The 14,475-nt window shown below is 49.3% G+C and overlaps 1 protein-coding gene across 2 annotated transcripts in view; it reads right to left on the bottom strand.

The window, feature by feature from the left end:
• GRIK3 (glutamate ionotropic receptor kainate type subunit 3) overlaps nt 1-14,475 on the bottom strand; it is a 228,881-nt gene that overhangs the window by 70,334 nt on the left and 144,072 nt on the right. For both annotated transcript variants that reach the window (XM_007060684.4, XM_027823121.3), the window contains exons 7-8: nt 7,886-8,029; nt 692-799 (exon numbers count right to left, since the gene is read on the bottom strand). In XM_007060684.4, the coding sequence (XP_007060746.2) occupies nt 692-799; nt 7,886-8,029 (252 nt within the window). The remainder of the gene's footprint in view (nt 1-691; nt 800-7,885; nt 8,030-14,475) is intronic.

Raw genomic sequence — 14,475 nt, 5'->3', positions numbered from 1 at the left:
CCTCGTTTTGTTCGTACCCTCTCTCGGATATCAAAAAGCAACAAAAAACATACATTATCATCTCCTCCAAAACTCAGGCTGCAAGAGGGCCAATCAGGGCAGTAACGAACAGGGGATATTTCCAGGCCTTAGGCAATTTTCATAGCAGGAGATCACACGGAGAGAGGGGCTTTAAAGAGCTGCTGTCGCCTCAGGGAAAACACTTCATAAACTTTTATGCATCCGATGAAGTGAGCTGTAGCTCACGAAAGCTTATGCTCAAATAAATTGGTTAGTCTCTAAGGTGCCACAAGTCCTCCTTTTCTTTTTGCATAAACAAACTGTGGCATGTAGGCAGCACTTGGGTTGGGCTTTTTTCCTCCCATCAGTGGCATGGGAAAAAAACCAGGCTCCTGACTGCTCAGGGAGTTTCTTCTGCTTCTGTGGCTCCACTGTTTCCTGTGTGTTTTACCACAACAATCTTACATGGCAACTAGTTGTGACAACTTGGGCTGAGGGTTCAGGGGTGTGTGTGTGTACATCAGGGAACAGGAGCAGAGCAATTCCAAAGCAGCAAAGACCCTTACATCGAACACAGAGGCAAATATAGGAGTTATGAGGCTGATGCACCGTTTTCCAGGGGGCCTGAGTGGATCTTTTGAAGGTTTTTTCATAAATTCTTTAGCTAGCAGGAAGGACAAACTTTACTGACCTTTTCGAGACCATCCTCTTTGAGGCTGATGATGTCCAAGTCAAAATCTGTCCTTAATCCACTAGTTTTGTTGAAGACAATACGCCCAGTTAATCCTTCCCATTGGGCCTGTGGAAGGGAGAGAAGGCAGCACAGCAGTTACTCGGCTTCATAAATCATCGTTTGCTACTGCTGTACAGCGCTTCATTTTAATTACTCCTTACACTGATGCTCTCTCCCCGACGAGCGTGATTAATTAATAATCACCTCCATCATTACTCATGCTGCAGCATGGGCTGGAGCTTTCCATAAATTCTATCATAGTCCTTGCCATGATTTACATTTGCACCTTTTGTGTACAACATCTATCTCCGGACGTGTCCCTGGCACACTGGGCCAGTGCAAAACTGGCTGTGTTTCTGCTCGTGTCTTTGCCGCACTGACAATGTCTGGGGGAGGGTCGAGGGGTGTCTTTCAGCACTAGACCACGCCACTCAAACACATAAACAAACACCCCTCACCTGCCTCCATGCGGGGATAGTGCTGAATGTTTACTTACCCTTTGCAAGGTGCTTTGGAGTTGAAAAGTGCTAAGTATTTTTGCCCCTGTTTTACGGATGGGGAAAGGGAAGCACAAAGAGAAGACCTGCTTGATGCTTAGAAGTTTGGGGCTGAATGCTCAGAAGGAGCTGGGCCCCTAAGTTCCAGGGCTGGGGTCACTGCGATGCATAAAACTCCAGCTGAAACCCCGCAGGGATCTCAACGCGCTCCATGCTCCTGTTTTTGCAGTAAAAATTCCTGAAGCACTTCTCTCCCTTCAAGGGTCACTTGGGCCGGAGAACGGCTGCATAGCCTGGTGGTTGGAGCACTGGCCCAGCATGGGGAGATCCAGGATCCAGTCCCCCTGCTTCAATAACTCATTATTTATCCACAGTGCAGCAGGAGAGACTGCAGGACTCCTCCCATCAGAATATCCCACAGCTCTCACCTGAGAGGAGGCAAATTCCTGGTCAAATCTTTTTCCCCCTTCAGGTGGGGTAGGGGGGACTTGAACAGGGGGGGCTACCTTCTTCCAGGTGAGTGTCCGAACCACTGGGCTGAATGTTACGAGGGAGGTTGCTCTCCTTCTCCCCCCGTGTCCTGGGCTTCATGCTAAAATGGCCTAGGGACCCTAACTCCAAAGAGGGGTCCTGGCTGAGAATTGCAAGCAGAGCCACCGCTCCCTGCCACCTGGACTGGTCCCAATCTCTGTGAGGGGGTGGCATTTAGCACCCATCTCCCACAGGCTGGCTTCAGTGGCTCCCTGCTTAGCCTGCTGGCTTTTGTGAATCTCAGTTTCGGTGCCTATCTTTGCCCAATCATTGTATAAAAACAACGAGGAGTTTGTTTTTAACCTTAAAGCCTAACAAATTTATTTGGGCAGAAGCTTTCGTGGGTAAAAAACCCACTTCTTCAGTTGCATGGAGTGAAAATTACAGATGCAGGCATAAGTATATATTGGCACATGAAGAGAAGGGAGATACCTTACAGGTGGAGAACCAGGGGTGACAAGGCCAATTCAGTCAGGGAGGAGGTGTCAATACCAAGAGAGGGAAAATTGCTTTTGTAGTGAGTCAGCCACTCCCAGTCCCTATTGAAACCCAAACAGATGGTGTTACGCTTGCAAATGAATGTTTGAAGAGGGTTGTTTGAATTAAGAAGTGGGTTTTTTAGCCACAAAAGCTTCTGCCCAAATAAATCTGTTAGTCTTTAAGGTGCCACCGGACTCCTCGTTGTTTTGGGGGATACAGACGAACACGGCTGCCCCGCTGATACTTTGCATTCATTGTAGAGGCACCTAGGCACTTAAATCAGGCAATGTGAATTGCAGTGGTCTTCCAGGCGCCTACAAGTCAGGCGTTATGAGGCTGAGCATCACAAGCCCCAACCCCTTGTGAGCATTTGGCCCATTGCCACTTGTACTGCGCCTGTGGTTTTGCAGCAGCAATCCTGCACTCCAGGGTAGACTCACATAAGAGTGCTCACGAGAGTAACGCTTGTTCCAGTTTGGCAAAGAGAAATAAGCTCTTTTGGTACAAAGCCCCTTATGCCAATATAGGTTTCAGAGTAACAGCCGTGTTAGTCTGTATTCGCAAAAAGAAAAGGAGGACTTGTGGCACCTTAGAGACTAACCAATTTATTTGAGCATGAGCTTTCGTGAGCTACAGCTCACTTCATCGGATGCATACTGTGGAAACTGCAGAAGACATTATATACACAGAGACCATGAAACAATACCTCCTCCCACCCCACTCTCCTGCTGGTAATAGCTTATCTAAAGTGATCATCAAGTTGGGCCATTTCCAGCACAAATCCAGGTTTTCTCACCTTCCGCCCCCCCCCCCCCCCCCCCACAAACTCACTCTCTTGCCCATCCAAAGACTATTACCAGCAGGAGAGTGAGTTTGTGTGTGTGTGTGGGGGGGGGGGGGGCAGAGGGTGAGAAAACCTGGATTTGTGCTGGAAATGGCCCAACTTGATGATCACTTTAGATAAGCTATTACCAGCAGGAGAGTGGGGTGGGAGGAGGTATTGTTTCATGGTCTCTGTGTATATAATGTCTTCTGCAGCTTCCACAGTATGCATCCGATGAAGTGAGCTGTAGCTCACGAAAGCTCATGCTCAAATAAATTGGTTAGTCTCTAAGGTGCCACAAGTCCTCCTTTTCTTTATACCAATATAGGAATTTTACCAGCATAATTATGTAAGTGAAACTTCGCAGCCCTAACTAGTTACACCCCTAAAACTTTTGAAGTGTACACCAGGCCTCAGTGACTAGCCCAGGGTGGGGATTAGACCTCGGTCGCTCCTGGCTCCCAGCCCTGTGCTCAGACCATTCAAATGTTTCTCTCTGAGACCTGCTGATAGTAGCACCAGCCAAAGGAATCATTAACTGACACCATTACAAAACCCAACAATGACAAAACCCTCTCTCTGCTTATGTTTTCTTTTAAAAAATAAACATAAATAACTTTTCAGATTCTTTGGATGTGGGAGGTCGGTCTCTGAGCTTCTCGGCCCCAGTTCAGAAGTCCATCCCTGTTCAGCAACGCACGTGAGCACATGCTTAAGGGTTTGCACTGGCCCCATGGGCACGCAGCTCTCTTGAACGGCAGCCCCCTTCTTGGGTGGAGGAATAGCACGGCATTTTGGGGAAGGGAGATTTGCAGGTGGGTCTGGAGCCAATCCCACTTTGATGAAAAGTGCAATGATATTGTCCCTGCCTTTCTGTCTCAGAGCGACTCTCCTGGTGTTTGAATAAACAAAAGCACAGAAATTAACCTCCCTGGTTTAAGGGACAAGAGCACTCGGAAGAACAGCTGCTGCTCCTGTAGGCTAAGTGGTGATTAATGTCACCGCCATGTGCAGTGCTGACCCTGGAACGTCTAGGGACAGCGAGAGGCAATTCTTCTGCTGTTTCTTGTGACATTTCCCTGAACGCAGGACACCCGGATACCATCCTCCCATGCACACCAAGTGAAGTATGCTTGCCACGCTCTGAACTTTAGGCTGGTATTTCCCTGTTCCCTTTCTGAAATGCCAGACTCTTAGCACGCTTTACTGGTTTGTCTCATTCCACTTGCAGAGTTCATCTGCAGCATGCTCCTGTCTAACAAGTGTATCTCCCTGGGGGGGGAGCCAGAAATATCCCCGGATGATGAAGGTGGCACAAGCTGCAGGGATGACTGGCATGTTTCCCTGATCAAACCCCTTCCACTCTCCCCCGGGACATGCCTGGTTAATTCCTGAAGGAATGCTGGCCCCCCCACCTCACAGGCCCTTTGCCCTGCATGTGTGTGGACGGCTGCACTCAATTTGCCAGGTTAAGCGCGCAGGTGGGAACTACAGCTGGGAAGTTCTCCGGGACGCAGTGAACACACACCGTGTTTGAAGTACTGAGTCGGAAACAAACACAGATGTGTACTGAGTGTGTCGACTCCTCTCTGGGGCTCTAACTCTCCCGCTTCACCACCGCAGGCAGGAAGGTGTCACATTAATGCAATGGCACCAGGGAAACGGAGCGCAGGCAGGGGCAGCTAGAGCCAAGGAGACCTCCTTTCCCTGGCAGCCATCGGCAGTGCTCCCCCACATCTCCCCCTCTTCCTAGGGTGGTGCAATGAGTGCTCCCCCCTCTTCCTCAGTCTGCTTTACCCCTGTGCCCAGAGACACGTCTCCCTCTGAGGAGACACGGCACGTGTCTGTCACCCAAGAGGGTCTGTCCCCCTTTGCTTTCTCATTTCCAAAAAAATAAAAGGGACAAGGAAGGGTCAGCTCAGCTGCTTCCCAAAGCCCCCCTCTCCAGATAGCCGACCGGGGTCTCCTGCCCTCTGCAGAGCAGGTTGTTCTGAAGCTAATTTACGTTAAATCTCTGGCTGGTGCTGGCCTCAGGATGCCCTGTGCTTGGGAGGCCCCCGCATTTCTGGAGCCTTAGAGTGTGGTGGCATTGAGAAGGGAGGCCAAGGGACTATCGGCCTCACCTCCCTCTGCCTTGCCCATTGGTCCTGGCTTCCTGCTCCCCTACGAGACTCTTGAGCAGACGCTGGTAGGTGACAGCAGCCTGCTAGCCAACGAGGCGACCTGCCTGGTTTCCTCTGATACTTCAGCGGGTTGCTGAGCTGCCCAGTCTCATCCCCGTGTCCTGTTCGGCTGCTGCTGCAGTGGGAGGAGTCCAAACCACCCCCCAGACATTCTCAGGGTGGCAGTTCCCACGCAGGACGGGATGCCCTTGATGAGCGATAACAAGCCAGGCTGTGCCCCGGGCGAATCACAGCTCTGCAAAAATCCTGCTGAAGACAAGGCCTCAGTGTGTGTTGGCTGGTGCGGCACGAACAAACATTGGCGCAATTCTCTGCCTGAGGAACATGGGGCCAAGGGGCCTGGTCTCTGCAGCGGGACATCCCTCTGCGTTTGCCTTTTTGTCCTTTCCAGCACTCAGAGAGCACAGTTATTATGTGTTTTGGCTGCAACAGAGGAAGCTTATCCCTGCAACTAGCTGACAGAGTGCCAGGAAGGGGAACAACAGGCGGGCACTGGAGTGGAGGGCTCAGGGTAATTTGCAAAAGGCGGCAACACATGAAATTATTAAACACTTTCTTCTGGCAGCTGGCAGGAGCCGCTCATTGCAGAAGGGAACAAACCAAGAGAGAGAAGAGGAGATTTTCAGAGCCTGCGAACTGGCAGTTCAATGTCCCTGTAAAATGAGGATAATCTTTCCTTTCTCCTGCCCTGGGTCTGTCTTGTCTATTTAGATTGTAAACTCTTCAGGGCAGGGACTTTCTCCCACTCTGTGTGTACAGGCCCTAGCGCAAGGAGACCTTGATGGGCCCTAGGCACTACCAGAATACAGATAAGAAAGAACAATAAATAATGATCTTTTGATTGGCTTTTCTGCTTCAAAACAAGAGAGTTAAATTTAACCATTGCAAAACCTGGGAAGAAGAGAGAGAATTATTTCCATGGGTCCAGGAATAGAATAAATTACTATGGCCTGATTATACGACTCCCACGTTAAAAGGCGCAGCCAGAGAAGTGTGAAGGGGCCTTTGTGTAAATGAGAATCCAGCCCTTAATCACAAAGCAATCCCAAGAGTGCTTGAACCTATCTACCGGCAGGACCACATCCCAGGCCCTGCAAAGTGCCCCTAGCACAGCACTAGGGATCTGCCGCTCACCCCTCACTCTTGGTTCGTTTTTTTCAGGCTAGGATCGTCTCCCACTGGCTGGAGGAGAAACACAGCAAGTAAGCAGAGGACAGGCATGGTAAGAAAGTAGCTCCCTGCACGGCTGCTCTCACAGGTGCGCTCCTTGCTCCAGCCTCCCCGCCGTGCTGTGGTTTGGTAAGCTTGCTGCTCGCAATCACTAACTTTCCGCTGCTGTTTGCATGAGTAAGCAAACAAACAGTTATGTGGGCTGAACCCAGGGAATTTATAATTACACAAAACAGAGGAAATGAAGTTCCCACTTCACTTCCCGGACTCCCATCTTACTAAATCCACCGCTCTGCCAAAACTGGGCAATCAGCACACGGGCAGAGATGCAAGACGCTGCCAGTTTTGCCACCAGACCTCGGCCAAGTGCTTTTTGTGGACACCAACCAAAAGTTCCTGCAAAAGGCAAACAGCTCTCACTCTGGTAGGAAACCGCCTTGTAATGAGAGCAGCCCAGAGCAGGCACAGGTGAGCGTCAGTAACAGCACTGGAGGTTTTAGTTCATTTCTCACGTCTTGCTGTGACCCCACTGAAACTATTTTGAGGATGTAAGATGTAAATAGTGCATAAGCCTCACGCAAGCCTTTTGCACAGGGGTGAAGATCAACCACCAGCAAACATTTAACAAGAATTGTAACTCACGATGGTTTACACGATCGGTTTTAGATCAACAAATGCACTCGTACAATTAACTGTTGACGGGCCCCAATCCAGGCCTGGACTATCATTCACAGACATACTTGGGGTAATACTCTGAAATGCCTCCTGTAAAAATATTCCAGCGCACCCAAGAGCTCTGGCTGTCTCCTGGTTAGGAGTTGAGTTTTCACACACTATTCACCTGCATCAGGGATATTTTTTATACCAGGCCTCAACATACACAGATCAAAGCAGCCCACCTCTAGCCCCCGATGAATGAGGCACCAGGCATCTCCAGCTGCAAATGGGGGGACGGACATTCAAACAGGTACGTGGCAGTGGCTGGAAACAAGACAGGCAAAGGGTACAAGCGCAAGGTCACACCTGAGCTAGGAATAGAAGTTGGGGTTCTTGGTTCCCAGTCCAGGATTCTATCTACTGGACCACTGTGACTGGTCAGGTGTAGCCCTGCTCTCTCTCCACCAAAGTCAGGGGTGTTTCACCAGGATTCAGTTTAGCCCAGCAACCTTAAGACTCTGGTTATTGGCCTTTAGCAGATCGGAAAGCTGCACAGTCTGTTCTATCACCACATTTACTTTCAAGTGCATCTTATCTGGTCCCAAAGGGGCCATACAAACAATCTGACTCCTGGAGCCTTGCTCCCATCCATCTCTGCAAGGGTTGTCTATAGTGCTCGTAAGCGCATTGTCTAGCCACTGTGCATCTCCTAATTCTGGGCTCTGAACAGCTGCTCTCCACCCCCACGTTGCCAACGGAAGGTTTGCATCAATAGGGAGGACGCAGTTATTGCTGCAAATCATGCTTTTACCTCTTTTATGAAATTCATAAAGCGGCCCCCGAACCTCCAGGCTTTGTGTCGATGGCACTGCAAGGAGTTAACAGTCATCTGTGGGGCTCGCTGGTAGCACACTGAGACGATGTGAACTGCGTCGTACAACAGGGCAGCATCTGTCTAAAATAAAGGGGAACAGCATTTGGGTTGATAACAGTTCCAAAGCAAAAAGACAATAATGAGGCAGAGCAATTGGGTGCCGGTTCCATTTGGAAAACCGATGATCCATCTCATGCAAAGCTGCAGAAGCTTCTTCTCTAAATTGTCCCCCACACCGCCCCCAAGAACGGGGAGGGGGGCGTTCTCTCCTCCCTCTTGCTCATACGTCTCGCAGAGAAATGAAAGAGGTTGCCTCTGTCTTCTCGCCTGCATCCTGACATCTCTCCTCCCTTGCGCCTGAAACACACTTGCACACAGCTTCCCTGAGGGCAGGGCTTTCGGCACGGAGGGGTTGTATCCTGCCGGTGGATCAGCCCGATGCTGCTGATCAGTCCGGGAACTGCAGGCTGAACACCCTCCAGCACACACACATTTGCCAGCAGCAGGGGGCTGTGAGTGTGTATGGGGAAGGCCTGGGTACAATGGTTTCGTTGGAGAGCAGATTGATGGGACAGTTGGCATCAGGGGAGAGGGGGCACTGGATAAATAAAAAACAAAGCCCAATGCAAGAACTAGCTGACCACTGCAAGGACACCTACAGTCACACTGACTTCTGGCTAATGGAGGGATCTAATTGTTCAGCCCTAGATGAGTGTAATCAAAGGCCACATATCCGGCTCCCAGTGAAGTCAACTGTAAAACTCCCACAGACTGAAAGGGAGCAGAACATAGCCGTATTCTCTACATCGTTACAACGGTGCGCTCAACAAACTTCTAGAGAGTCACAGATTTCAAGGTCAGATCACCTAGTCTGACCTCCTGTATAACACAGGCCATGGGAAACCTTGCTCCATGATTCCTGCATGAAGCCCATAACGTCTGTTCGAGCTATAGCGTATCTTGAAAAGCCCCGCACGGTAACCAGGCCCTCAATTCCCGCCTGGCGGGTAGATTTGGAACAATTCATTCTTTATCCAAAGAAGAGCTGATCTAAAAAAAGTTATCATGTTTCATGACTCTGTGCGGGGGGAGGGTCGGAGAAGGGGGGAGATTTTTTGTTTCATTTGGAATTATTCCTGAATTATTTCTGGATTTGGACAAAAAGTTTCTGGAGAACATTTTTTTGTTTTGAAATTTTTCATTTCATTTTGGTGGGGAAAATCCCACTCCACATTTTTACGTTTTTGTTTCAAAATTGTGGAAGAAAACCCACCTTCTCGTGGTCTTTTATTCTTCCCTCCACTTAAAAAAAAAAAAGTAAAAATAAATGGTGGTGAGGGGAAGTTCCCCCCAATGTAAAAACTGAAAAAGTTGTCAAAAATAACAACCTTGGTGTAAAAAACAATATTTTGTGAAACCCCTTTAAAAAAGGCTGAAAAAATTTCAACCATTCCTAACCCTAACAGGCCTACCCATCAGGCCAGAAAATGTCTTCTCCGGCTGAAATTTCAGACTTCAACAGAACTTTGAAATAGCTAAGCTACGGAACAGCAACTAGGTTTGCTTTGTGGGCAGAAGTTGTGTTTTTGTTGTTCTTTTCATTTTCTAAATGGGTCGTTATGTACACAACAAAGAAATTCTCCAGAAGGTTTTTTCCCCGTATGTGTTCGTTTACACTAAAAGGCCATAGTCATCTCTTTAAATCACAGATGACAAGAACGTCATTTCTCTAGCTACTTCTTTTTTAGGTATCTCTAATGCACCTACCACTGTACTGTCTGCTTGTCACGCAGAAAAGATTGCGAGCCCTTTCTAGTGAAATGTCAGACGAACAGGAGATATAAAAAGATTTTTTTTTTAACGTAGCCCCTTTTCTCTGAGGATCTCAAAGTACTAGCACAGAAAAATAGTGGTATCTCTATTTTATCGATGGGAAAAATGAGGAACAGAAAAGTTAAGTGACCAAGGTCATGCATGCAGCAAGTCAAGACCAGAACTCTGTTCTCCTGACTCTTGGTCCCTGTTAGAACCACTAGACGACACAGAGAAGTCAGAGCTGCCCTCATGAGAAAACTAAAGCAAAGCATCCCCATGTCAAGATGAAGTTTCAAGGTGAGGAGTTGGACTCTGAATAAAAATTCCCCCCACCACCCTGGTAGTTTTTCTTGGGTGCTGGTGCTGTGAAATCTTCACCCAGGTGGCGATGCCTGACAGTCCTGCTTCCATGAAATATCCATAATGAAACTGGGAAATTTCAGGCAGTGGGACCGGGGGGCTATTGGTGTACAATGTGACAGCGAGTGGGGTGGTGGTGGTTTGGAATGGCTTTGTGACACTGCACCCCCCACCTCCAGACACTGACAAAGTGGGATTTTTGTTCACTTCTAAAAGAGGGATGGGGGGAAATCCCACTAGTGAAAAACACATTCCTTGCTGGTTTCACAAAAGTGGATGACAAAGACCCAAGAATAGTAGCCATATTTGTAAAAAAATCAAACAATATAGCAAACTACAGATCAAATATCTAACAGTGGAGTGTGGCAGAGGAGAAAATGCTTTGTCCCAGGTTGGCAATCATTCCCATGACCTTATTCCTCCCAAGTGAGAAGAGCAGGAGCCTGGCCTACATCCCGCTGGCGTATCTTTACAACACTAAGGGACAGGATACTGGGTCTTATAAGTCTGGGGGATACTGGAACACGTTTAAGCACGCAGATGGTGTATAATTATTATTTGTTTGATGGTGGTATGTACGGGCCCCAGCTGAGAGCCCATTGTGTTAGACACTCTACAAACACATAGGGAGAGACAGGCCCTATCTCCAAGAGCTAAACAGACAAGAGAGGCATAGGGCAGGAGAGAAACATAGCCACACATCAGGAAAGAGACTTGCCCAAGATCCCACTGTAGGTCCCTGGCAGAACTGGGAAGAAAGCCGGTGCCCTCCCCATTGGGCCATGCTGCCTTTCTCTTCTATTGCATTGTTCTGGAATACTAGAGAGGAGAAGACAGCACAATATTCTACTCCGAGCAAGCAGGGTGAGTTCACAGATACTTACAGCTAATGTGCATTAGCCATGAATTCCCATGTGGAACCCTCTAGGGAGTTCTAGTCACCATCCCACACTAGCACGGAGAGTGCAGTGTAAGCTAACCAAAAGGTCACCAGCGGTAAAGAACCTACATTACAAGAAAGGATGAAGGGATCTGGACTTTGTTTTCATAGTAGAGGAGTGAGCCTCCAGGTGCCATGGTAAAGGTTTCCAAAATTAGAAAGGCAGAGCCAGGGTGGCTGGGGATAAACCCCCCTCAAAGGTGAGGCGTGTTTCGAAAGCAAAGGGCCAGAATGGCAGGTTCGGTGCTAGCCTCGGATTTGGCAGTCATGGTTTTCCACCTGCAAATAGCGCCTGTACTCAGAGTTTCATGCCTCTGATGGGTTATACCCACAAATCCAGGGACGGGAGTTCAGTGTCTGAGTGATCCCCGTTGTGCTTCTGACCATGCAAACTCAGTGAGCAAGTGACGGTGTAGCTGAAAATCAGACCCACCATCCAAACTGTATTTGGGAGTCTACAGGAAATCAGGCAGAACTTAGCCATGCAAGAAGCTCCCAGAGAAGGGACTGAGTTTGATAGACACCTGACTTAGCTGCTGGAGAAGGAGAGGCTTGAAGGACACGATTCTGAAGCACGAAGATAGGGTGAACAGCAATTCAAACAGGGCTGGCTCATTAAACCTGTGGCCTCTGCGTGTTCCGAAAATGACTTCCGTTCTTATCATCCACCACTACGGCAGATATTGCAGAGACTCAGTGTGCATTTGAGTAGAGTACAGCATGCCCCAGTATTAGGGGGACCAGACAGCAAATGTGAAAAATTGGGACAGGAGGTCGGGGGTAATAGGAGCCTATATAAGAAAAAGACCCAAAAATCAGGACTGTCCCTATAAAATCGGGACATCTGGTCACCCTACGCAGTATGCTCGAGTAGCTACGGAAAATAGTGGACCCATCGCATAATCTAAAGATAGTTTAAAACAAAGAGGAAGCTCTTACATCCCCAAGGCTTGTATTCTGGGGGGTCATATTTGGTAGGGAGGAAGGACCCTAAAACCAGAGGTCCGAGAGCTTTGTGACCTTGCTATTGACAAGAGGTGGTAAACAACCAAATCTTAGTGCATACATAACAAAGGGTTCTACTAACTGAGGTCTTGCCGTACATTCCGTGCAATAGTCTCTCTCCGTGGCCATGCAAAGCCAGGGGTATGTGCCATCTATAAAAATGAAATAATTTAGAAGGTATTTTGGAGAAGTGTCGGAACAAGAGAAAAGATTAAAAAAAAAGTCAAAGAAATGCAGGAAATAGGGGGAGAGCCTGCTACAAGGAAAATTTCAGCTGCAAGAGAGAGACATTTGTCACTGGGGAGCGATCCCCAGATTCTAAGGCCAGAAGAGACAATTATGGTCATGCAGGCTGAGCTTCTGCTTCTCCCAGGGCAGAGAACCTGAACCAGTAAACTCCTGGAGTAGAGGGAATTATTTTTCCCAATACAATGGGTCCTCCTGCAAATCTCACATGTATGGAGATGGAGTAACTTTACTCACAGTTGCCCTGTTTGCTTCCAGAGCTTGGGGTCCCCACTTCTGAAAGCCTGGCCCACCGTTTTGATGTTTGACATTGACCAGAAGGCATAAAAAGGGAGAGAATTCTAGCGTGTGTCTGCCTCATTTCTCGGTTTAGTAAGAAGGGAGAGTTCAGATGTCTTGGGCAGAGATGTCTGATGTTAGAAGGATGCTGCTCCTAGCTGCAGAGAGAAACTTTCAGCTCTGCTGGAAGAAGGCTTTTAAAAAAATTTATTAGAAAGCCCACAGCACGCTGGTTCAGTCTTTGCTGGTGAGGAGAGAGGCTGGAAATCACAGCCAGCATGCAGGCATCACCTCAGAGTAGCATTTTATCACAATGCCCCTTTGTGACAGGCAGAGCAGAAGATTAACAAGCCATACTGGGGAGGGGGAAGATCATGCCCGTGCCTCTGGTTATTTCCAGCTGTCTTGCTGCAATGGAAGAAGGGCTGCTGCTGTCCTCGTTTCTGCCAGCCGCCAGGCCGCGGGGTCCATCCTTGCCCCAGATGTGCTTGGCTCCCGACATGCAGAGAGAGAGCGAAGTTTCTCACGAGGCCATGAGGCACTCTGGGGATGGGGCTAAGGAAGCAGACTCCTTATGGTCAGAAATTAAGACATGGTTCTAATGCATCCTTCCCTCCAGTGTTGGGAAATCCCCCAAACCAGCCACCAGACATCTGATCTGCCCTTGCCGGCTATTTCTCTCTGAAACCCTGAGCAGAGATGGACAGGGCACTCCAGGGAGGATTTCTCAAACTGCCTTTTTCTCACTGTCACTCCGCTTGAGGGCTCCATATGCACCAGGTCTCTCTCTGGTTTTTCTCAGCCCTCCTTGATGCACACGCTGAGTAATAGGACCCAAGCTATAAGCCGTCTCTGGGTCGGAACAGTGGAGCACTTCCTCCTTTGCTTGCCCATCCCTACAGAGGAGCACCATCCCGAAATCCACACCGTGAATAAGGCACCTTCTAGTCCCTCTGGAGTCCTGGGGCCCCTGAGGAGTCAGAAGCCCAGAATGCATCCGGTTGGGGGCCTTGCTTGCTATGGGCCGAAGGCAGAAGGAGAATGGTGGAAGCCTCCACTCAGGAAAAACCCTCAGTGACAGGTGGCAGGCACTTCAAGGAGGAAAGGACGCAAATGCACCAGTGACAATTTGGGAGCCTTTTACCCGGGGATCCTGGTAGGGGTGAAGAGGCAGGACAGAAGGAAACCAGGCAGTACTTGTGTGGGATGCAGCATCCTCCCAGTAGAAACTATTGGGGTGTGGAGCTGCTACCAACCCCCTCAGCGGCAGCATTCCGGGCTGCAGGGAACCCCAGCTCCCAAGACAAGCGTGTCATCTCTGCTCCCATTCTCCAGATCACTCGCTCCAAACTGCAGGCCTTATCCTGCCAGGTACTGAGCTCCCAATGAAGTCTGCGGCAGGCGGGGTGCTGGCGAACCTCCCAGGAGGCATTCAGCATCTCGCAGGATTGTGCCCTGTGAAATATCACACAGCTGTCCTTAATCCAGCCCAACCCTCTGGTGAGTTTCGTGCAAGAGCTTGTCACAGCGGCAGGCACGTCCCTGGTGACATGGCTCCCGCTGAACGGCACGAGCATTCGCAATTCGCAGGGCCTGTTCTCAGGAGCAGGGTGCTCGTGGATGTGAGCCCCTTGGGGCGCCCGTCTGCCCCAACCTGAAAGGCAGCTTGTGCAGGGCAATGAGGAGAGGGTTCCTTCCTCAGCCTGGGAGCACCAGGGTTTGTCGCACACGCATCATGGACCTTTCCAGTGCAGTGAGCTTTGTGCATGGGGCCGGCGCAGAGAAATCCAGGCGTGTTCCCACGAGGAATACAGTATCTATCTGATTAAAGAAACAGCTGCCCTCCTTTGCCTCTCGTTCCCAGCAGATACTGTGCGGGGCA

Source organism: Chelonia mydas, chromosome 19 (assembly GCF_015237465.2).
Source record: "Chelonia mydas isolate rCheMyd1 chromosome 19, rCheMyd1.pri.v2, whole genome shotgun sequence".
Taxonomy (NCBI): domain Eukaryota; kingdom Metazoa; phylum Chordata; order Testudines; family Cheloniidae; genus Chelonia; species Chelonia mydas.
The sequence above is the reverse complement of the archived record's forward strand: the minus strand, read 5'-3'. Positions and strand labels throughout refer to the sequence as shown.